We start from the raw sequence: 21,227 nt of genomic DNA, 5'->3' as shown, positions 1-21,227 counted from the left end.
CCCTTGAGTGGTCAATCTGAGGGGCTATCCCCAGATGGCCTCCAGCAGAGTCTCTCTCCTGCTTTGAACCCTTCCCTGGCTCCCCGTCATCGTCCTGGTAAAGTCACCCATGCAGGCTGGCCAGTGTGGCTCCGCTTCCGTTCTATTCCAAGTCCCGCTATTCCAGGCAGGCCTCCTCCAGGTCCAGCAAAGAATTCACCGCTTCTCAAATGTGCCAGACTCCTGGATGGGGTCTCTGTGCTTTGGTCTCCCCAGGCCCCACAGCCCCCCTTCCCTCATCCTTACTGTCACTCCTCACCGCAAGGTCATTTCTTCCTCCTCCGCTGGCCCTGCCTGCAGACCAGATTCGCCCACGTTTCTCCAGAGCCCAGCGCCTGGCCTGGAACTGCCACGGGAAGAGCTTGCTCTCCCCAGCGAGGCCCTGCGGAGTCTGGCTTTTCTCCTGGAGGGTGGTTGGTGGATCTTGGGCAGAGGAGGCTGTGCTGTCAGGAAGAAGCCGAAATGGATGGGTCAACATTGCCAGACAGGGAGGGAGGTGGAGCTGACTCGTGGGGACGGTCCAGAGAGGGTCTGCCACTGGGCCAGCTTCACATGGCAGTTTGGGACAAGGTCAGGATTTTGACCCAGATGTGTCTCACTCTCTGGCTTCATTCTTCAGCCATTCTGGGTGCAGTCTGGAGAGTTGGGGGGCATGCAGGTGTGAGTGGCTGGGTCTCTGGTACCTCTCAGAGGCCAGGCTCTCAGGACACTTGGGGTAGGAGGTGGTCCTCCCACTGCAGGGAAGGAGGGGCTGGAGCCTGCCAGTGTCCTGGTGGGAGCAGGCCTGTCTTTGATGCTCACCCTTGCAGACCCCTGGGGAAAGCCTGAGTCATTGCTGAGCCAGCAAACATATTTAGCTCCTTTCATGTCCCTAATAAATCAATTTCTCCAGGTCTTTCACACCTGCCACTCGACTTGGGCTGCCTGCCCCCATCTCCTGTCCCCCAGCAGCTCTGTGTGCCAGGCCTCAAGATGGAGGGGCTCCTCCTCCCCATGTACCTGGCAGGGGCCCATTCTGCCTTCTCCAAGCCCCGCTGCCCTGGTCTATTCCAACCCAGAGCCTTCTGTGCCAAGTTAGTCCTCCCTCAGGCTGTGATGTCTCCGTTCAGCAGCCACATTACTGGATGTCCCACTCAGAGCTTCATGCAGCCACAGCTGCGGCCCCAGAGCTGTAAGGATCCTGCACTGTGCACGCAGCTCAGTCCCGGCCAGCATCCAGCCTCCCTCAACCTTGCATTCTTTTGACCCACTGGGGCTTGTGTTTGGGGCCCAACGGAGTTCCAGAAATACCTTGCCTTGACCTGCATCCTTGTCCTGTCTCCTACTGGCCCCACTGGCTGGAAGGCTGAGGCCTCCACTTGGCTTATCTTTCCTAAGCACACCTCTTCCAAGAAGTCTTCCCAGATCTCCCCCACTGCCCCACTGCCCACATGAATCTTGCCCCCTCCAATGGCCCCAACTCCATGTTTTTGTAGCTCCATGAATGCATGCCCACAGTCTGCCTTGTGATCATAATAATAGTAGCACGTAACATCCCAGGAGCTGCCCAACGCTGTTCTTAGCGTTTTACATATATTTAATTATTTCCCTTTTGTAGATGGGAAACCTGAGGCTCAGAGAGCTTGGGAAACCTGTTTAAGACACAGGGGAGAGGTGAGCCTTCACCGTGGCCCTCTGGGTGGCTCTTGCCGCTGCCACCCCCACCCCCGTGCCCTCTCACAGTAATGGCTTTCATGGTACCTGCTCATCTTTCTCCCCTGCCATCCCTCCCAGGGCAGGAGCTGTGTTGCACTGGGGCCTGAGACCCTCAAGGGCCCCTTTTGCATGTGGAAGTCCCCATTCAAAGTTTTCATCATGGAACTCACCTGGCCCAACCCCTCAGGGAGGAAAATCCCATCCAGAGAGGGTAAGCAACTCATTCGCGGCCCCACAGCCAGAAAGCCAGAGTACGAGAGTCTCCCAGTGCCAGGCCCAATGCCAGCCCCAGCGGGGTGACTGTGCCCAGCACGGGTGGCAGGGAGGCCCATGCTTGTTTGTGTCCATGGGTGTCTACTGGGCTGCTCGAGCCCTTGGGCTCTGGTAGATCAGGTGCCTCCCCCTCTAGGATGTCCAGGCCAGGGCTCTACTGTGGACAGAGATCCCATCCCTGCAAGGGACAGCCGGTCAGTCCTGGGACCCAGTCTGGCTGTGGTGTTGAAACCTCTTATCCACGTGTGGTGGGAGCCCCCTGCTGACCAGAGCAAGGAGCGGCAGAATGGCAGGAAGGTGAGCAGAGATGCCCTGGAGAGACTCAGGGGGCCAGTGAGTCAGAGCCCAGCTGGCCATGCTCCTGGCTTGTGATGTGGCCTCTCCAGGTACTCCTGCATCTCCTGGAGGCACCAATGTTCTCATAGCTCTCGAGGCCTCCGGACATTTGCACCTGCTGATGCTGAGACCCAGAGGGCCTTTTATCAGTTAACTTCAGGTGAACTAGCAGTTATTATGCATCTATTGTGTGCTGGGCACTGAGCAGGTGCACGGTCTGGCCCACAAGGAGCTCGCAGTTCTGTGTGGGGCAGACATGAAGTGAGCTCACTGCATTATCAGGTGTGTGTCCTGTTCCCGGCCTGGCTACCAACACTCGAGCACCGTCCTCAGAGAAGCCTCCCTGGATTGCCCTCTGCCCAGTCCAGCCCAGCCCTCCACTGCCTGCTCTGCCCCCTCTGGAACAGCATGTGCTCAGGACTGCAGGGATGTAAGTCCTATGCAGGCAAGGATTCTGCCTTGTTATACCAGTGTCTGGGACAGTGCCTGGCACACAGTAGGTGCTCCACAAACATTTGTGGGATGTACAAATAAATGAAGGTTATTGAATTCAAGCTCCTCTATTACCCGCCAAGTGATCCTTGGAGTAGCAGTGCTTGTACTCCTCCAGCAACGGGGAACTTACTACTCACCTCCCATGGCAGCAGGCTCTTTTTCTTTTTCTTTCTCCTTTTCTTTTCTTTTCTTTCGAGTGTCACTCTGTTGCCCAGGCTGGAGTGCAGTGGCATGATCTCGGCTCACTGCAACTTCTGCCTGCCAGGTTCAAGCTATTTTCCTGCCTTGGCCTCCTAAGTAGCTGGGATTACAGGCGTGCACCACCACACCTGGCTATTTTTTTTGTATTTTTAGACTGGGTCTCCCCAGGTTGGCTAGCCTGGTCTCGAACTCCTGACTTCAGGTGATCCGCCCGCCTCAGCCTCCTAAAGTGCTGGGATTACATGCGTGAGCCACCAAACCCGGCTCTTTTTTTTTTTCTTTTGAGATGGAGTCTTGCTCTGTTACCCAGGCTGGAATACAGTGGCGCCATCTGGGCTCAATGACACCTCCGCCTCCTAGGTTCAAGCAATTCTCCTGCCTCAGCCTCCTGAGTAGCTGGGATTACAGGCACCCACCACCATACCCAGCTAATTTTTGTATTTTTAGTAGAGACGGGGTTTCACCACGTTGGCCAGGCTGGTCTCGAGCTCCTGATCTCAAGGGATCCTCCCACCTTGGCCTTCCCGAGGTGTTGGGATAACAGGCGTGAGCCACCATGCCTGGCCGGCAGTGGCTCTTTCTTTCTTTAGACAGCATTGCCTGCTGGAAAGTTCTTTTGCCTTTCCATGGGCTTGTCAGAACCAGCTTGCCTACCCCTGCTTTGTGGAAGCCCCATTGGCTGTCCAGCCCCTGGTGATGGCTCCTGTGCCAATGTCCCGGGGATGGCGTCCTAGAGCCCTCTGAGTGACCAGCTTCCCTGCCTGGTCCTCCTTTCCTCCACTGGGACAGGGACGGAGGTGGAGGGCCCAGGTGGGGTCAAGGTGGCAGCCACAGTCACAGAGAGCCCACTCTGTGAGCCCACTCACAAGTTGGATCATGAGTTTTATTCTCTCTTTGGAGTGACTCTCAGAATAGCCATTTATGCCCAGAAAATCCATGATGCCATCCCCTCCATGATGGAGGAAGCTGAGGACCAGAGAGGGGAAGGGAGTCGACTAAGGGAGTATCCAGTGTATCCCAGGGGCAGGACAGAATCTCTGACCCCTGACCCCTAGCCCAGTGCTCCTTCCACCACCCCTGGCTGCTCCTTCATGGACCAATGAGGTGACAGAGGCAGGGCTTAGTTCCCAGGCTGACAAGACTCTGTGGATGTCCTCAAATGTCCCACAAGGTCTCCTCCTACAGACGCCCAACCCAGACCTTGTCTGGGGCAATATCACTACCGGGTGCTTGCAGCTCTCCAGAGACAGGAGTCTCACCACCTCGCAAGGCAGTTACTCCATCCTGACCCTGTGGAAGGTGTGCACATGTGGAGGCGGGTGGGGACGAGGAGAGGCGCCTCGCGAGCTGCGGTTCCTTCTGGGGGATCCACCTGCTTCCTTGCTTACTCAGGCTGGCAGTGGGGCAGAGGCGACCACATTTCCTGCTCCCCCGCCAAGGAATTTCCCTCTAGGGGCTCCCCTGGGCCTGTGTGAGGGGGTGAGAAGTGTTTCCTGTTAGTGGACTCCTCCTCCAGGCAGGCCTCCCTGGAGGCAGAGCTGGCTGCTCGGGCACTGGAAGTCAGCTCTACTCTGACGATACTGCTGCAGAGGGTCTCGAGATGCTGGGACCTGCCGGTCTGCCCCTTATCACCATGGAACTGCTGGTCAGTGGTCTCGAAGGAAAGCCATGGCCAAAACTCTGCCTCTCCAAGCATGAGTTCTGTGTTACTTGCTGGCTCAGCCACTGCCTCCAGGCAGCCCTCCTGGTAACCACAGGGCACAAAACTCTCTCTTCTTGGCTTCTTGGATATAGCACCCATCCTGCTTGAGTCCCATCTGTCTGGGATGTTTTCCGTCATTTTCTCGAGGGTCCCACCTGCTCCTCTCCTCAAAATGAACATCCTTGAAGGTGGAGTCTATAGTGCTCTTCTCTCCCCAGCAACCTTGAATCCAGGGTCTGCCCCGGCTCCATAAACAAGGGCTGCCGTCTCCAGCTGAAAGCTGGGGCACAGGGCTAGCAGGGGCCAAGAGATTTCTAGTCCAAACACTGCAGTTTTGCAAGAACTAGAGAATGGGCATGACTTGGCAGAGGGCACACAGCGAGTCAGAGGTGGAGCTGGGACTGAGCTCGTGCGGTCCGGGCTCCTAGGGCAGTGCTCCCGGAGTTCTGTCCTGCGGTCCTGTCCGTGGGTTTGAGCTGTGTGTGTGCTGAGCTCTGCTCAGGCAGAGGGTCAAGCCCAACCTGAGGGCAGGGGAGGGGCTGGCAGAGATACCTCTGAAAAGGAAGAGCCTTGCCAGGGAGAAGAAGCACTTAGGGACCCCACAGCTCCTTCTACGTTGAGGGCTGAGAGCATCTGAGTGCAGAGAGCTCCTTCAGAGCCGAGGACATGGAGGTCCAGAGAGAAGAGAAGATCCAGCATTCTGGGGCTAGTTTTCCTCTGGCTGCTCTCATCACCCCTTCCTGTAGTGCATATAGGGCAGGGGCTTTCAGCTGGGTGCCCAGGCCAGGGGGCCTCATTGCTGGACTCAGCCCGCTATAGCTCCCACCCACCCTCCTGAGCTCTGCCTTCCCCACTAGAGTCAGCTCAAGGTAACGGGGGAGAGCAGTGATGTCTGTGGCCCAAAAGAGTGTGCTGGGGTGGGAGGTGGGCCTCCAGGCACTGCAGGCAATGGGACTCTCAGGATGACCAGACCCCAGTGCCACCTCCAGGAACCTCACTGCTTGCTGGCAATCTTCTTCTTCCGAGTAGAGACCAGGTCATAGAAGGGGACACGAGTGATGCTGGCTCTAGAATGAGAGTGGGAGGAAAGATTTTAGGGCTGGACTGGCCGTCAAGGGGGTCTGGTCTCTCAGGGCTTGTATCAGGGGCATGAGACTCCCAGGGAGGTGTCAGCCTGCTCTGCCACAGGGAAAAAGCCAGATGGCCTCAACAAGGGCTGTGCCAGCCTTGCTAGCCTAGCTCAGTGTCCCATGGGCAGGGCCAGAGTGGGTGAGGCCTCTGATCAAGAGCTGAGAGCCTTGGGAATTCTATCCCCAAATGTCTCTGGTCCCCTCTCCAGGCTCCCATTGTAGACCTTCAGAAGGTAATGGGAAGAGCTTGGGGTGGAGCTGGCAGACCTGCCTGTTGGACCCTGCTCTGTCCCTGGTTCTGTGGCCTGGGCGGGTCCCTCCCATCTCTGGGCCTCAGTTTCCTCATCTGTAAGATGGAGGTGAGAATGGGTCTGCCTGGCAGCCTCACAGGCTGTTCCACTGCAAGGCCCAGGTGAAAAGACCCTGCAAGTGCCCGGGACACGGCCCCTGCCCAGCAACCACTTCTGCCTTCCTCTGGCCACCAGGCCTCACCCTCACCAATGTCTTGGGCTGGCTCAGAGTCAAGCCTTGAGCAGGTTTGCCATGTTGCCCTTTACCAGGTGCATCTTCCTCGTGTCTCTCCTGTTGGTGGCACCACAGAACCAGTCCCTACACTTTGGCTTTCCTCACCCAGCCACCCCTCCCTATTTATCAGTCTATGGCTCCCCTGTGCCCCAGGAGAAACCGAAGCTCTTCACCACAGTGGCTGTGGCTTTGCCATGCTCAGCAGTTTCAGCTCCCACATTGCTTAGCCTCATTTGGACTCCGGGATGCTGTGCAGGTAGGCTGCCTGCTGATTGCCCACACCGGTCCTTTTACCTGGAAGTTTATCTGGAAAGCCCTTCCCTCTACCTCCACCAGGTCCTTCCCAGGCCACTTTGGATAGTGAAGCCAACAAGGGCACTCACCATGTGCCAGGCAAGGGCGGGGCAAGAGTTTCATATGCAGCTTTTTGCTCTATTCTCCCACCAACCCCATGCAGTGGGTCTCTCCCTTCCCTGTGTCCTGGGGCACACAGAAAGTGCCCGTGGAATACGGGTGGAAGGGGTTTGCTGGCCAGAAACAGGAGGGAGAGACTGGAGTTAGCCCCCTTTACAGAAAAGGAAGTAAGACCCAAAAGAAGCAGGGCCTTCTGGAAGGTGATGGAAAGCCATCCCCAGACCTGGGCACCCCTTACCGGATGGCCTCGATCCACTGGTCACGCTCCTCGGCACTGGTGGCTGAGATCCGGTAGGACTCGTGCTTGCCCTCCACCACCCTGCCGTCGCCATCAGTCTTGCAGGCCTTGATTTTCTGGCCTCGGCAGCTGGGGTTGTAGAGCTCCAGGCAGAACTGTGGAGAGGTGGCCAGGCAGGGGTGGGAAGAGAGGGAGGCTGGGTGAGCTCTCCAGGAGGCTCAGATGCTGGTGTCCCTGATCAGCATGACAGCCCTATGACAGGCGAAGGGGCAGGAGCTGCTCCTCCCACACTGAGCACTCTGTCTGTGCCAGGCTCCTGAATCTACCATCCTCCCTAAAGTCTCTATGTGAAAGGTGGGCTCACTGAGGTTCTGAATGGAGTGGTGCTTACGCAGGGCCATCCAGCCAGTCGGGCTGTGTGGGACAACAGGGGACAACCACGTCCTTGGACCGACATTGATCTTTTCCCACTGTCCATGGGCCCAGGAGGGAGAGAAGGCAGCCCTGAGCCATAGAGAAGGTGTGAGGGACACAGCCTAGCTTCCTGGAGAGCCCAGCCTCAGGCCCTCTCCCCACATTCTGTTTAGGAAATTTCCCAGTGACTCCAGCCTCTAAGCCCCCCAGCCTGAACACCTACTGGCTTCTTAGGGTCATCCACCTTCTGCACGGAGAGGTTCTCAAGTGGTATGATTCCCCGTGGCTCCTTGTCCTACAGGGAAAGGGGAAGGAAGGTCAGGGTCAGGAAGTGGAACCCTGAGGCCCAAGGCAGGGCGTGAATGTGTGGGGTTCCCCAAACTCAAAGAGGAGCGTGCTCGTCTTCCGAGACTGTCCAGTCATGGGGGGATGGAAGTTAGAAGCAGCATGTGAAGAGCTCTGGCTGGAAGTTAGGAGGCCCAGCTTTAAGCCTGGGCTCTGCCTAGGACCTTGGCCTGTCCCTCCTCAGTGTACCCGTTTTCCCCATCTGTAAAATGGGCGTGGAGGGGAACTGAGTGATCTCAAAGGATCCAAAGCTGTGTTAGTCGACTGCTCAGTGGGCGTTGGGAAGGGAGTTGTGCGAGGAGAGGCGGGGGCGGGGAAAGGCCCAGGGGACCCCTGCTCACAGCGGTGAACTCGAAGTAGTAGAGGCAGTTGTCAGTCAGGATGAACCAGCGCCGTTTCCACGTCTTCACGCGGCCCCCTGCGCAAGGCCAATGTAGCAAGCTGGTCAGTCCTCCTCCTGGGTCACTGACACCTCCCCCAGGGAAGGGCAGGGCCTCGGATGCTTTCCCCTGGACCCCCAGCTGAGTGCCCTAACCCTCGTCCACCACACCTTCCCCCACATCTATCCCTTTCTCAGACAAGAAACTTAGTGGCTCCTGTCACCCCCAGGCTTCCCTGGAGCTGCTTGAGCTGGCGTTTGGGTGGTCTCTGTGATCAGGTCCTAGAAATGGTCTTCCTGGCTACCATGTTCCATTGCTTCATTCCTTAGCTTGATCCCTGCCTGGCACTGTGCTATGCATTTCATCCTTCATTTGCCAGGCACTGCTCTAGAGGTTTTAAAAAATATTACTTATTAATCCTCATAACCATGTATGAAGAGAGGACCATTGTTAACTCCATTTTACAGACAAGGAAACAGTCATGGAGAGGTAAAATTGCCTGCCCACGGTTCAGCAGCAGAGCTGGGATTCGAACCCCAATGTCCTAGTACCAGAGCCCAGCTCTTGGCCATTTTGCTGCACATTTAACCCTCCCAGAGATCATTCTTCCCATCTTACAGCTACAGAAACTGAGGCTGAAGAACCTGACCATCAGCACTTGGGTGGAGGAGCTGGGATTTGGGCCCAGGGCTGTGTGACTCTGAGACCCCCTCTCCCATGTGAGTTGGGATTTATGACATAGAGCTTCTCAGGGGCAGACAGCACGTGGCTGGGGCAGGACAGGAGGCCAAGTGCTCTGGAGGAGGATGGACTGGGGTGTGGTGTGGAGAGTCAGAGGACTCGGGGGCTCCTGGGGGCACTGGGCAGGACTGGCACAGGGCTTGGTAGACAGGAGGTTCTGGAGGCTCAACGTTGCTGGAGGTGAGCCAGGTTAAGACCTCTGCTTCAATGTGAGGCATCTGTCCTCACCTGCCCTGAAGGTGCTGTCCCCGGCTGGGCTGTCCCTGCTGGAGAGGCTTCAGGAAGTGTGTGTGGGAGGCAGGGGCAGATGGCCGGGCACTGGGGTTCCCCTGCTGGACTGTGCAGCCACTGTTACTGCAGCACCCACCCCAGCTGCTCTCTGCAGGGTGCAGGTCATCCCTGCCCCCAGTCAGCTTGAAGGGAGCCTCCCTCTAAGCCACATCCTGTCATCCTTCCTCCCCTCCTTAGGGACACCTAACCCTCTGCCCCCTCAAATCTGCCCCTGGCTGGCTGTGTGGCCTCAGGCAGATCCCTGGCTTTACTCTTCGGCTGTAGGGGTGTCCAGCACCTTGCCTGAGCTCAGTAGGTTCTGAACAAATGGTACTTCTTGCTATGACTTCTCTCCCCGTTCCTTTGGGGACAGAGAAACAGAACTGCAGCTGAAACGTTTGTCAGTGGGTCTGTCTGCCTCTTGCCCGGCTTACAGCTCAGCCCCCTCCACTGGCTCCCTTCATTCTCAGGACAGACGGATGGATGGGGCAGGCAGACGGCTGCACTGGGGGCCGGGAGACCTGGAGGCTGTCCAACTCCATCCCCCAGGATGCATGTGAGCCTCGTGTCAGTCGTGTGTCTGTGCGTGCATAAGTGTGCATGCAATGACGTGTGCCCGTGCATGTATCAGTGTGTGTGTGACGATGTGTGCCCGCGCATGCATGAGTGTGTGTGTGACAATGTGTGCCCGCCCGTGCGTGAATGCGCGTGCGACGACGTGTGTCTGTTGGCCTCTCACCCAGCTTGAGTAGCCAGCCCTCCCGGTCTGGGTTGAAGAAGGTGTGAGTGAGGTCATTGCCGTCGTCCTCAGGGATGGAGAAGGGCTCACTCTTGATGCTGTCGAAGAGGTTCTGCCCCAAGAGAACGGAGAGAAAGACCTGGCTGTGAGTCTGCCCGAGTCCAAGGCCTAGGCCTGGCCTGGCCTGTGTGGCCTTGAGCAGGTCACTCACCTGCAGGCATCCTCTTTCTTCACCTGTTAGTTTATCGTGGCCCCTGGGTTTTTCTTGGTGAGCCCCTCTCTGGTTCCCTTCATTCAGCCTGGGCCTGGCCTTGCCTCCCCGCCAGCCCCGTCATGCTTCCCTCTGTGCTACTGTAGGGCAGGCGAGCAGGGCTCAGCCCCTCAAACACACACACGATATATGCAACATGCATGGCTTACATGCACATCGCACGACGTGCACACTCAGCACGCACCCATGCACATGGCAGGCATGTTCACAGGCACATGCATCGCACAGCTTTATATACAGGAGTGAATGCCATGCTGCAGCAGCATAGCATAACACAGCTCACACCAGCATGCACACACATGCACGCTGGCACTACAGGCATGGGCAGCACACGTAATGTGGCATGCACACAGCATGCACACACATGCATGGCACACTCACCAAAGTGCACACTCCACACACATGCAATGCATAACTCCACCACACAAGTGCAGCACTTACATGGCACACATGGCATGCAGCACTCACACACCCCAAGGCACACTCACACCACATATGCATGCATACTCACACACCAAGTGCACAGCACATGCACACCACTGCATGGGCACACTCAGGCACACCAGTGCACACTACCACACACTATTGCATGGCTACTCACACACAAGTGGGGCACGCACACGATGGCATGCTCACAGCATATACCATGCATACTTACAGCTGGGATCGCATGCTCTCCATGCAGGCATATATGCACACCATATACATGCATGGCTCACACATATACAGTGCAGGTTAAGGGGGGGTGCCAAGGGCACATGCACACACATACACACTCACACATATATGTACACACATGCACACTTACACACATACATGCACACTTATATACATGCACGCTCACACACATGCATGCTTGCACACACATACATGCACTCTTACACATACATGCATGCACACTCACAATATACATGCACACATATATACATGCATGCTCACACACATATATGCATGCTTACACACACAGACACAGACACACACAAACACACGTATTCTCTCTCTATCTCTCTGTCTCTGGGGCACAGCAACCTTGGCAAAAGCCATGGGAGGAGGGTCCTCTCTTGCTTAGGTGTAGCAGCAGGGACGTCCCTGAGTTGAGGGGCCACTGAGGAGCCAGCAGGGAGGAGGATATAGGCCACTTCATGTTGAGAGGCCCAGCTGAGGGAGAGCCCAGGGTGGGATGCTGGCTGTGACTCTCAAAAACCCCTCTCCTAAGCAGACCTATTCTGGATGGGCCAGGGTAGGGTCTGGGGAGCTCCCAGAAAGCAGACTGCAGTTCTCCATGGAAGCCTTTCAGGCAGTAAGAGCTGGTGACATGTGTGAGAGCAGCCTTGTAGAGTAATGAGCTCTTTGTCACTGGAAGTAAGCATGTCACTGGAAGTAAGTAAGCCAGGTCTGCAAGTTCCCTGTGGGCAAGGTGTGGCTGCTGGCGCCAGATCACCCCGTGTGCTTTGAATCTCCTGCCATGAGATATTGTGTTCTATGAGCAACCTGCCTAGATTTCCAAGTGTTTGGAGAACCAGTCTAAACTGTCCATTTCTGCTTATTAAAAGCAAGCGCAGTATTGTCTCAGAGGATGAAATCATTTCCTTTCGCTGTGTTTGTGTGTGCTGCTGCTCAGATGTTTCTATTCAGATGCCTTCTTTGAGATTTTAAATGAAAATTCTCCCAAATATTGCCTGATTCTCTCAAAGGTTTAGAAATGGGCCTTGCTGGTTCTTTAAGGTCTTTTCTGACCTCAGAGCTCAGGGGTCCAGAGTCAGGGCTGGGCTGGGAGTGGCTTCCCTGGGCTCAGTCTGGCTGTGGGGCTATGGGGGTGGGGAAGAGCGGGCACCAGTTTCTCTCTGGGAAGTCCCTACGTGCATCCCTGGGAATTCCCAGGTGGCACTGGCTGGTTGAACAAGGGCCTGAAACAGGAACGCCCCATCAACAAAGCTGGCAGCACAGACAGATATTTGCAAGCCCAAGGAGCTAGGCAGGGGGGCACGCAGGGGGTCTTGACTGCCACAAAACCCACAGGGGGACCCAGCAGCTTCTGCGGTCACTGTATCAGCCTGTGTGTTCTGCCCCCGCAAAGAAAACGGCTGAGTTCACCCACATTTCCTGTCCCCTGTAAACACCAACCTCTCCTGCAAGAAAACGCCCTGCACGCACTGCCGCCAAACCCCTGGGCCCAGCTGTCTTCTCCCGGCTGGGTGGATGTGCAGAAATGCAAGGGTCTCCTCCTTCCAGTGGCCCCGCTGACTCTGGGTCCCTCCACCCCCACCTCCCCAGTTTCCCTCTGGGGTGTCTCTGCTCCTCTGTGTTCTGTTCAGGTCACTCAGCAGTGTTGACACCCACAGGTCCTCAGCCCCAGGCTCCAGGAGGGGGTGAATGACTCACATCTGGCTGATTAGAGCATTTCATTCTGCTAGCTGCAGTTCAGGGAGTTCAGTTCAGGCTCAAGCCAGCCAATAAGCATTAATCTTAGGACTTTAGCTGAAACCACTGAGGAGGAGGACTGTGAGGGCACAGGAAGGCCGGGCCATCTCTGCCACTCCTGGGCAGAGCTGGTTTAAGAGAGAAATTAACACAGAGGAGGGGGTTGTTGAGAGATGGGGCAACTGGATCAGGCCCTGATGTCACTGGGCACCTGGATCTAGCTGAGCCTGAAGCCAACATTTCTGAAGGCAGATCGATCTCTGATCTTTTCAGTGACATGAATTGAGATTCCCTTAGCTAGGAAGTAACTGGTAGCTGGAAAGCACAGCCAAGTCCTCCATCCCCAAGTCTTGCCTTATGGCCTCTGCAGAGGGATAGGCTCTGAAGTCAGTCATGGGTTCCAATCAGGACTCCAACTATGAGACCTCTGGCCAGCTACCTCTCATAGAGCTCAGTGTCCTCTGCTGTAAACTGGGGATGGGATGACTTAATATGAACATAAAGTACTTAGCACTGTGCCCAGTCCACAGTCCATTCTGACTGAGGGGCCTGGGCAAGGACCCAGGAGGTGCAGGGCTGCCTATGGCAGAAGATGCCTGAAACTGGGAGATGGTTACCCTGCCTGGGCCTCAGTTTCTCCAACTTTGACATCGGAGAGTGGAGTTCTTTGTAGCCTCATCCCCTGTGCCTCCTCCATCCTAGCTCCCCCTCCCACAGCCCTCAGGATGGGTAGTTCCTCTCCTAGCTTTTCTCCAGGCCTGCCAAGTGCCAGGTGCCTGACAGCTTCTCAGAAAACGATATGAAGCCAGCATCATCAGCCCACTTTACAGATGAGGAAACTGAGGCTCATGTCCAAGGTCACCTAGACATAAGGGCAGAGCTGGGATTTGACCTCCCATCCCTGTGAGTCTGAACACTGTGCCTTCGCCTTGAGCTTCTTGGGAACTCTGCCCCCTGCCCCATCTGGATGGCCAGAGCAAGGTTGGTTCAACCCTCCTGTCCCCCGACTACCACTGTGCACCTCTCCACAGCCTTTCCCAGCTGTGCATCCTTGTGGTCTGTGTACCCTTGGGGTGACCTCTCTTTGGGTCATATCTATGTAGACTTAATTTTGCAAATTGGGTCACTTAAAAGCATTATGTGTCCTCCTCACTTAACGGGCCCAAATTGGAGAATCCTTCTGCCAAGTGGTGACCTTGGACTGTCTGAAGGTGCTTAAAGCTGAATCCTTGCTTCACATATGGGGAAAATAAGGTCCAGACAGAAGGCAAGAGGATCCCCAAATCCATGCAGCTGCCTGCGTGGGAAGCTTCAGGATTCATTAGCCACTCCGACTATACCAGACACTTAGCTGAATACCTTACACTTCTGCACGAATCCTATGAACTGGGGCTCACAGAGGTCAAGCCACTTTCCCAAGGTCACACAACCAGAAAGTGGGGTAGCTGGGGCTGGAGGTGGTGGTTCTGACTCTGGTGCTCTGTTCTTTCCCCTAGTCTGTGTCTGCCTCTCTGGGCTGCCAAAGAGGATAATAAGGGCTTCCTAGGCCTCCCGGGCAGATTTTGTAGCTAAATTGAGATAATAGACCCCAAAGCCTGGTGAGAAGAAACTTACAAGTTCCATACAAATGTGGTGCATTGTTATTAACAAAAGGCTCGAACGGGGAAAAACAGCTAAGGAGGGAGATGCTGAAAAGGGCTCACTGGGAGCTGGAGGCAATAATGTGGCACCTGGGAGAGCGGCAGGACCAGTGCTGGGAGGTAATTAACTCATTCCCTGCCAGACAAGGTGTGCCCGCATAGCCCCATGAGGACCCCAAATGAAATGAGTCACCAATGCTCAAATGCCTTTTAAAATGTTTCAGGCATTTTACTAAGTGCTGGGACTTTTTTCATTATTAATTATTTTTAATAGTGACATAAGCCACAGGCCCTACTTTAGCTGGGGAGCCATGCAGGGGGCAGGTATTATATACCTGGCACAGTCTCTGCCCGTAACATTTAAAACAGTTACTCCCCGTAGCAGGTATTATTATCCCCACTCTCCCGGCAGAGGGGATAGTGGCTTCGACTCCGGTGAGTCATTGCCCAAGGTCACCTAGCAGGCAAATGGGGAAGATGGGAATAGACCTGAGCTCCAACCAGCTTTCACGCTCTCATGCTATGGAGTGGCTCCTCTCTGATGCCCTTTCTCCTCTTGGGACCAGGCAAGAGGTGGGTTAAGGGTGAGGCAGTTCTCAAACACCGAGGGGGCACCAGAATCATTCCAGATCCAGGATCCACCCCAGCCTTGGAGGCAGGAGGTATAGGTATACTCGGTGCCGAGCTGGGACGTGGTGTTCGCGCCCCCTCCGCCCCTCCCCTGCTGGGCTCTGACCATGGAGGAGATTGAAGCTCATGAGGCTCTGGAGCATCTCCAGTCTTTGAAGTGAACTTGTTCATTCATGTTTCCTAAGCCAGGCTCTGAATCTCTCCTTCCTGTTCTTACAAATTCCCCCTGGCTCCCTGTGGCCCGGAGGAAACAGGCAAACTCCTGAGGCTGTCATTGGAAGCCCTGGACACTCTGGCCCCACCCACTACTGTGCATATATACCACACCTTGGCCACACTGGACACCTCTCCTTCCCCAACCAGGACACGGCTCCGTTCTGGCCACTTCTTCTTTATGAAATCTCATTTCCCAGCTTCTCCTTTGGGAACACTCCCATGTAACCTTCAAGGCCCAGTTCAGAAGTCACCTCCTCTGTGGAGACTTCCAGGATGGCACCCTTCCCTGCCCCCAGAGCAACGACAGCCGCAGTGACAGCAGATCTGCGTCTCCAGAGCTCCATCCCCACAGCCAGCACGGCATGAATCATGCAGCCTTGTAATTCACATGTGTACGGTCCTCCCACCAGACCCTGAACTTGGTCAGAGCAGCGTATGTGGTTGATTCATCCCTGTGGCCCCCGTGCTGGGCGCAGAGCCTGGCATGGTGTGGCAGGGGTACAGGCTATTTGAGGAAGCAACTGGAGGTTTGGCGCCTGCTTGGCTCCCCAGCTTAAGTAGGGCCTTGTGGGAGACCTCAGTTTCCTCCTCTCTAAGGGACAGGGGGCCTAGAGCAGAGACTGAGGGTTTTCAGGCCTGACACGCTGAGCGTCTAAGAATCTCTCTTCTAATAAGTAGACCTGGGCTGTGTGAGGTACCCTTTTGGGAAGATGTGAACGATGGCTGCCCAGAGTCCCCCAAAGGCTTAAATCTGGGTGGACCTCCTGGGTGGTCTATCTCAGACATCCTTCTCAAAACGGGGGCCTCTCTTGGGCAGGTGGGTTTCAGCACCAATGTGCTTTGTGATGGTGCCTCTCAAGACAGTGACAGCCTGGGTGGGCCACATCAGCAGAGTCCCCACTGGAGGCTGTCTATCTCAGAGGAGCCCCTCCCGGGCCGTCCACTAAGGACAGGTCCCTCTCTCACCCGCAGCTGGTCCTCGGGCAGGTCACTACCATTGTTGATGCCACGGTTCATGGACACAAAGCGCTCAAAAGGCGGCCTGTCCCGGACGTTGGGGTTGTGGAGGCTGGTATTGAGCATGATGATGGAGAAGGACAGCACGTAGCAGGTGTCTGCGGAGGGGACAGCGGTCACAGTTCTGGCCCTGGCCACTCTCCCTGCCTCTGCCCCAGCCCCAGCCCCTTCTAGGGCCCAGAATCTGCCATGGCAAGGCCCCCGAAGGTCCACCTTGTCCCTCTGACTTGGGCTTTGAGGCCCAGCCTCCCCTCCCTTCCCACTCTTGCTGGTCCCCACCCCCTCTTAAACTATCCTCAGCCTGTCTTTCTGAGTCCCTTCCCACCTCCACGCTTTGGTTCCTGCTGGACCCTCTGCCAGGCCTGCCCTTCCTTCCCTCCTCTCCACTTCAATCCTCCTTCTCGTTCAGCTCGGGGCTTCCTCCCCGCAGAGCCCTTCCAGCCCCCTTCCCACTCTATTCTCTGCCTCTCGGAACCCAGAGAACACTCATTGTTAGCAGCGCTGTTCAGGGCTGAGCCACTGCTGCTCTGTAATCTTGCTGGCGTTCCTCCTGAGTCCCAGCGCCTCTCCCATTATTCAGACTTTCAAGTGCTCAAGAGGGAGGGCTGGGCTGATGGCTGGGGAGGGAGGTGATTGCTACTCTGGCAGGGTCTTTTGTCGAGTATTTGGGCGCTGGATCCAGAGCCAGGGAAGTTCAGCTGCGTCTCCAACTCTCTGGTTGACCTTGGGAAGTACGTGACCTCCCTGACCTTCAGCTTCCCCATCCTTGACATTCAGAGGCTAATCTTTGAAGTAACTGCCTGTTCTGGAACATCAATGATTCTATCTCTGATGGCAGTGGCACCGAGCATTGTTGGTGCTTGCCCTGTGCTAAGCTCTCACATCCCCATGCCCAACCTATGAGGCAAGTCCTGTTGTCACTTCCACTCTACAGATGAGGAAACCGAGGTACAGGAGGTTAAGCTATATGCCCAACAAAATTAAGAAGTAATTGGACCGTGATTCAAATCTGGTGCTTTAAGATGCCTTCTTTCCTACCTACAACTATTTATTGAGTACATACTCTGTTCTGTGGGCCTGGGAGTCGTTGATGATGAGTCTGATAGGGTCCCTGCCCTTGCAGGCTGTTTTAGACTTGTGACAGATAATAAACAAGCAAACACTAAATTAAGATCTAACTACAAAGTAGAGCAAATATGCTGGAAGGTTTGTCCATGGACACAGCCAGGAGGCGGCGTGCTCGCGGACAAGTCATTTCATCTCTCTGAAGCTATATTCCATATGTCAGGGAGGGATGAGAAGACTACTGACCTCAAACGGTTGATGTATGGATTGAGTGACTTTGGCCGGCGGTGGTGGCTCATGCCTGTAATCCCAACACTTTGGGAGGCCGGGGTGGGCGGATCACCTGAGGTCAGGAGTTCGAGACCAGCCTGTCCAACATGGTGAAACCCCGTCTCTACTAAAAATACAAAAAATTAGCCAGGCATGGTGGTGGGCACCTGTAATCCCAGCTACTTGGGAGGCTGAGGCAGGAGAATTGCATGAACCTGGGAGGTGCAGGTTGCAGTGAGCTGAGATCATGCCATTGCACTCCAGCCTGGGTAAAAGAGAGAGACTCTGTCTCTCAAAATAAAATAAAATAAAATAAAATAAAAATAAAAAAATAAAAAAATGATTGAGTGATTTTGCCTGTGTAAAGCACTCAGTGCATAGGGATTACTCAATACACAGGGTTGGTTATTGTTGTTATGATAACTAGATCCAGAGAAGAGGCCAGGACAAGTTGGCCTTGATGGTCCCTCGCCCACTCTGTCCTCTGGATGTCTTCACATGGGCATTGGGTTAGCCCTGGGAGAGAGGGCTATGGAGGACTGACCTTTGTGGATCTCCTTCTATGCCCCTTTTTGCCCCTACACCCTGCCCAGGCCGTTTCATGCTTCTGGGCCTTTGTTCCTACTGAAACTCCTGCCAAAAAGGCCCTTTCTCCCCTTAACCTCCTGGAAAACTCCTATTCATCCTTCAAAACCCCATTCAGGCCTCACTGTCTCTGAGAAGCCATCTTGGACATGCTGATTCCCCTACTCCTGCCCTCAGACAGGGGTGCTGCTGCCTTAGCTTTAGCATCCTGTGCTATCATCTCCTGCCTCCTCTCCTAAGAACTGTGTCTCAAGGCAGCTCTGTCAGACAAGCACCCAGCAGCACTGAAGTTGGTGCTCAGCGAGGGATCATGAAGGGGTCTGGGCTGCCAGGATCTGGGTACTTGGGGGAAGCTTGAGGGGGTCTGTGAAATCTATGCCTGGCAATGATGAAGAGGTCCCAGAGCCCTGGGTCCCACTCCCCTCCTGGCACCTGTGGACTGGAAGACGCCAGGGTTGCAGAGGCAGTATCGAGTGGCAAAGGCCTCCATCATCCGGTCTATCTTCTGGGCCTCGCCCGGCAGCCGGAAGCTCCACAGGAACTGCCTGGGGGAGAAACGGGGCCACGGGCAGTGGAGTGGGTGGGGGCTCTCAGGGGCCCCAGACAAGCTGCCCTATCTCTCTCAGGTTTAGTCTCTGTATCCTGTAAATGGGGGAATCTGCAACTGTCATCTGGGCTCACAGGGAAGTGGGATTGGTACCATGGAGTCCCAAGCACGCGGGGGGTAGCCAAGAAATGCCTTTTCTTGCAGAATACGGAACTAAGCACAAGCCCCGCTCTGCATATCTGAATCCCAGCACTGATGGCAGCCCAGTCTGCCTCAGCTGGAAAGGCGGCTTTTGCCTGGCCCGGGGTCTGTGGTTCCCCACACCTGGCCTTTGGGCTCTGAGATCTGGCTGTGGGACACAGTTGAGGAGGGGTGAAGCAGGGGTTTCCCCTTGCTAGGGCTCCCTTTCTTGGAATTTTGACTTCCCTCTAGCTCTGGAAGTTTATGGTTTCCACAGCTTCAAGCTAAGTTCTCTGAGGGTGAGAACTGGGCCTGTATCTCTCGCTTTCCTGGTGGGCTTCACATAGTCCTGGGCCCCTAGCAATGGCTCAGTAAATAAGTGAATGAATGAATGAATGAATATGTGAATGAATGAATGAAAGAATGAATATGGGAGACTCCCAAGTCACCCACCCCTCTCCCTTAAAGAGCTGGGAGTTAGAGAACACTGGATGGTGGTGGCTTCTTCCTTCTCTGTATTGTAAACTCCTACTCACCCTCCAAAGCCCAGATCAGATGCCCCTTCTTGGAATCTGAGTTTTCGAGCAGCATCAAGACTTACTAAGCACTTACTGTGGACCAATTCTAAACCCTTGCTCATTTAGCCTTCACAACCCTATGAACTTGGTACTATTATTATCCCCATTCTACGGATGAGGAAACTGAGGCACAGGGAGGTTTACTTTTTATTTTTTGTGAGACAGAGCCTCACTCTGTTGCCCAGGCTGGAGTGCAGTGGCGTGATCTCGGCTCACTGCAACCTCCACCTCCCGGGTTCAGGCGATTCTCCTGCCTCAGCCTCCCGAGTAGTTGGGATTACAGGCACCTCAGCCTCCCGAGCAGCTGGGATGACAGGTGCCTGCCACCATGCCTGGCTAATTTTTGTATTTTGTGCGTGTGTATGGCTTTTGCTCAACTTCACATGGGGGTGAGCAGCAGAGCTGGGATTTGAACTGTATAGTCTGGCTCAAGAGTTTGTGCTTCAAACTGATAACTGTACTGCCTCTGTAGCTGTAAAAATGAGTACCAACAACGGTACCCTAATTAGAAGCTAATAAGTGATAATAAATGGAATACCTACCAAGCAGTCTTATAAAATAAATAAAACATACACTAATCCAAAAAGTAGGAGAATGACCGTAATAAAGCAATAATGATGAGAATGATTAAATACGGGCGTGATAGAATTCTAACGTAGCAAGAAGGCAGTATTTGCAAGGAACTAGGCCCTTGACCAGGCGGTCCACCCCAGCTCTGTGAGGCAGTACTATCATGAAGTCATTCTTCTTCCTCGCCTCCTCTTCTTTGCTCCCAACCCTTTGCGCTGTTAGCTGTGTGGATCGTGACATCCCCAGCCACTGGGGCTGGGACCCTGATCCAGGACTACTCACCTGAGGGCCTGGACGAGGTTGAGGTTGGCGAACTCATGGCAGTCCACGAAGGCCTGGAGGACCTGCAGGTTGACGGGGTCCCTGGGGAGGGGGCGGAAGGGAGGGTGAGACACACTTGGATACTGGGTGGCCCCCACCTCCTGGAGGGGGTTGAAGTGGGGGAGGGAGAGGACAGAGACATCTGTCCTTATGGGGTCCAGCTGCCATCTGGTGTGTTCTCATCTGTCCCACCCATATCACACTCCGAGGGCACACCCTTGTCCTCCCATGCAGAAACACACACCTTCACTGTTCACCAGCGCTGCTCTGGCCCGGTAGGGGAGCCCTGGCTTTGGAGCGGCCTGGCCTCAGTCCAGGCCTTCCTCATTTCCTATAACTTCCCACCTGGCGACCTCCCGGAAGCCACTTGACCTTCCCAGTCCCAGCTTCCTCATCTGTACAAGGGAGAGAAGCTGACCTCCCCCATCTCCTCCCTCTCCCCAGCTCCTGAAGCAGGAAGTTGCCCTTCTCACCATCTGCATGCCCTGCTCACCCCAGGAGGGAGGGATGTCCTTGGGAGCTGGGGAGAGGGCTGTTGACTCCCTGGTCCAGCTTCACTCCTATCCCCTTGCCCGCCCCTCAGACCACTCCTTTGCCCAGAGCCCTCTCACAGATCCTCACCTCCTCATCCACTATATCCTCCCTCTCTCCTCCCATCTAGTCTAGATTCTTGAGCCTGTTTCTGACCCCAGGGCCTTTGCACTTGCTGCTCCTGGACTGCTCCTCCCCCAGATGTCTGTACTGATTTGGTCAAATGTCACCTTCTCCATGAGACGCTTCCTGCCCACACTATTCTAAATCACAGCCCCCAACCTATGGTGCCCAGAGTGTCTTCCTTCCTTCCTTCCTTCCTTCCGTCCCTCCTTCCCTCCCTCCCTTCCTCCCCCTTCCTTCCTTCCTTCCTTCCTTCCTTCCTTCCTTCCTTCCTTCCTTCCTTTCTTTCTTTCTTTCTTTCTTTCTTTCTTTCTTTCTTTCTTTC

At 55.1% G+C, this 21,227-nt stretch overlaps 1 protein-coding gene across 1 annotated transcript in view; it reads right to left on the bottom strand.

The window, feature by feature from the left end:
• Positions 1-3,901: 3,901 nt before the first annotated feature.
• The window catches only part of CYTH4 (cytohesin 4), a 36,445-nt gene continuing 19,119 nt past the window's right edge, over positions 3,902-21,227 (bottom strand). The window contains exons 6-13 of the mRNA XM_017848164.1: positions 20,210-20,290; positions 18,485-18,597; positions 16,082-16,230; positions 9,938-10,049; positions 8,149-8,225; positions 7,686-7,757; positions 7,049-7,203; positions 3,902-5,808 (exon numbers count right to left, since the gene is read on the bottom strand). Of these exons, the coding sequence (XP_017703653.1) occupies positions 5,736-5,808; positions 7,049-7,203; positions 7,686-7,757; positions 8,149-8,225; positions 9,938-10,049; positions 16,082-16,230; positions 18,485-18,597; positions 20,210-20,290 (832 nt within the window). The 3' untranslated portion in view covers positions 3,902-5,735. The remainder of the gene's footprint in view (positions 5,809-7,048; positions 7,204-7,685; positions 7,758-8,148; positions 8,226-9,937; positions 10,050-16,081; positions 16,231-18,484; positions 18,598-20,209; positions 20,291-21,227) is intronic.

This window comes from Rhinopithecus bieti, unplaced genomic scaffold (assembly GCF_001698545.2).
Source record: "Rhinopithecus bieti isolate Rb0 unplaced genomic scaffold, ASM169854v2 scaffold_2408, whole genome shotgun sequence".
In the NCBI taxonomy this organism is placed as follows: domain Eukaryota; kingdom Metazoa; phylum Chordata; class Mammalia; order Primates; family Cercopithecidae; genus Rhinopithecus; species Rhinopithecus bieti.
Note: the sequence above shows the minus strand (reverse complement) of the source record. Positions and strands in the feature narration are given on the sequence as shown.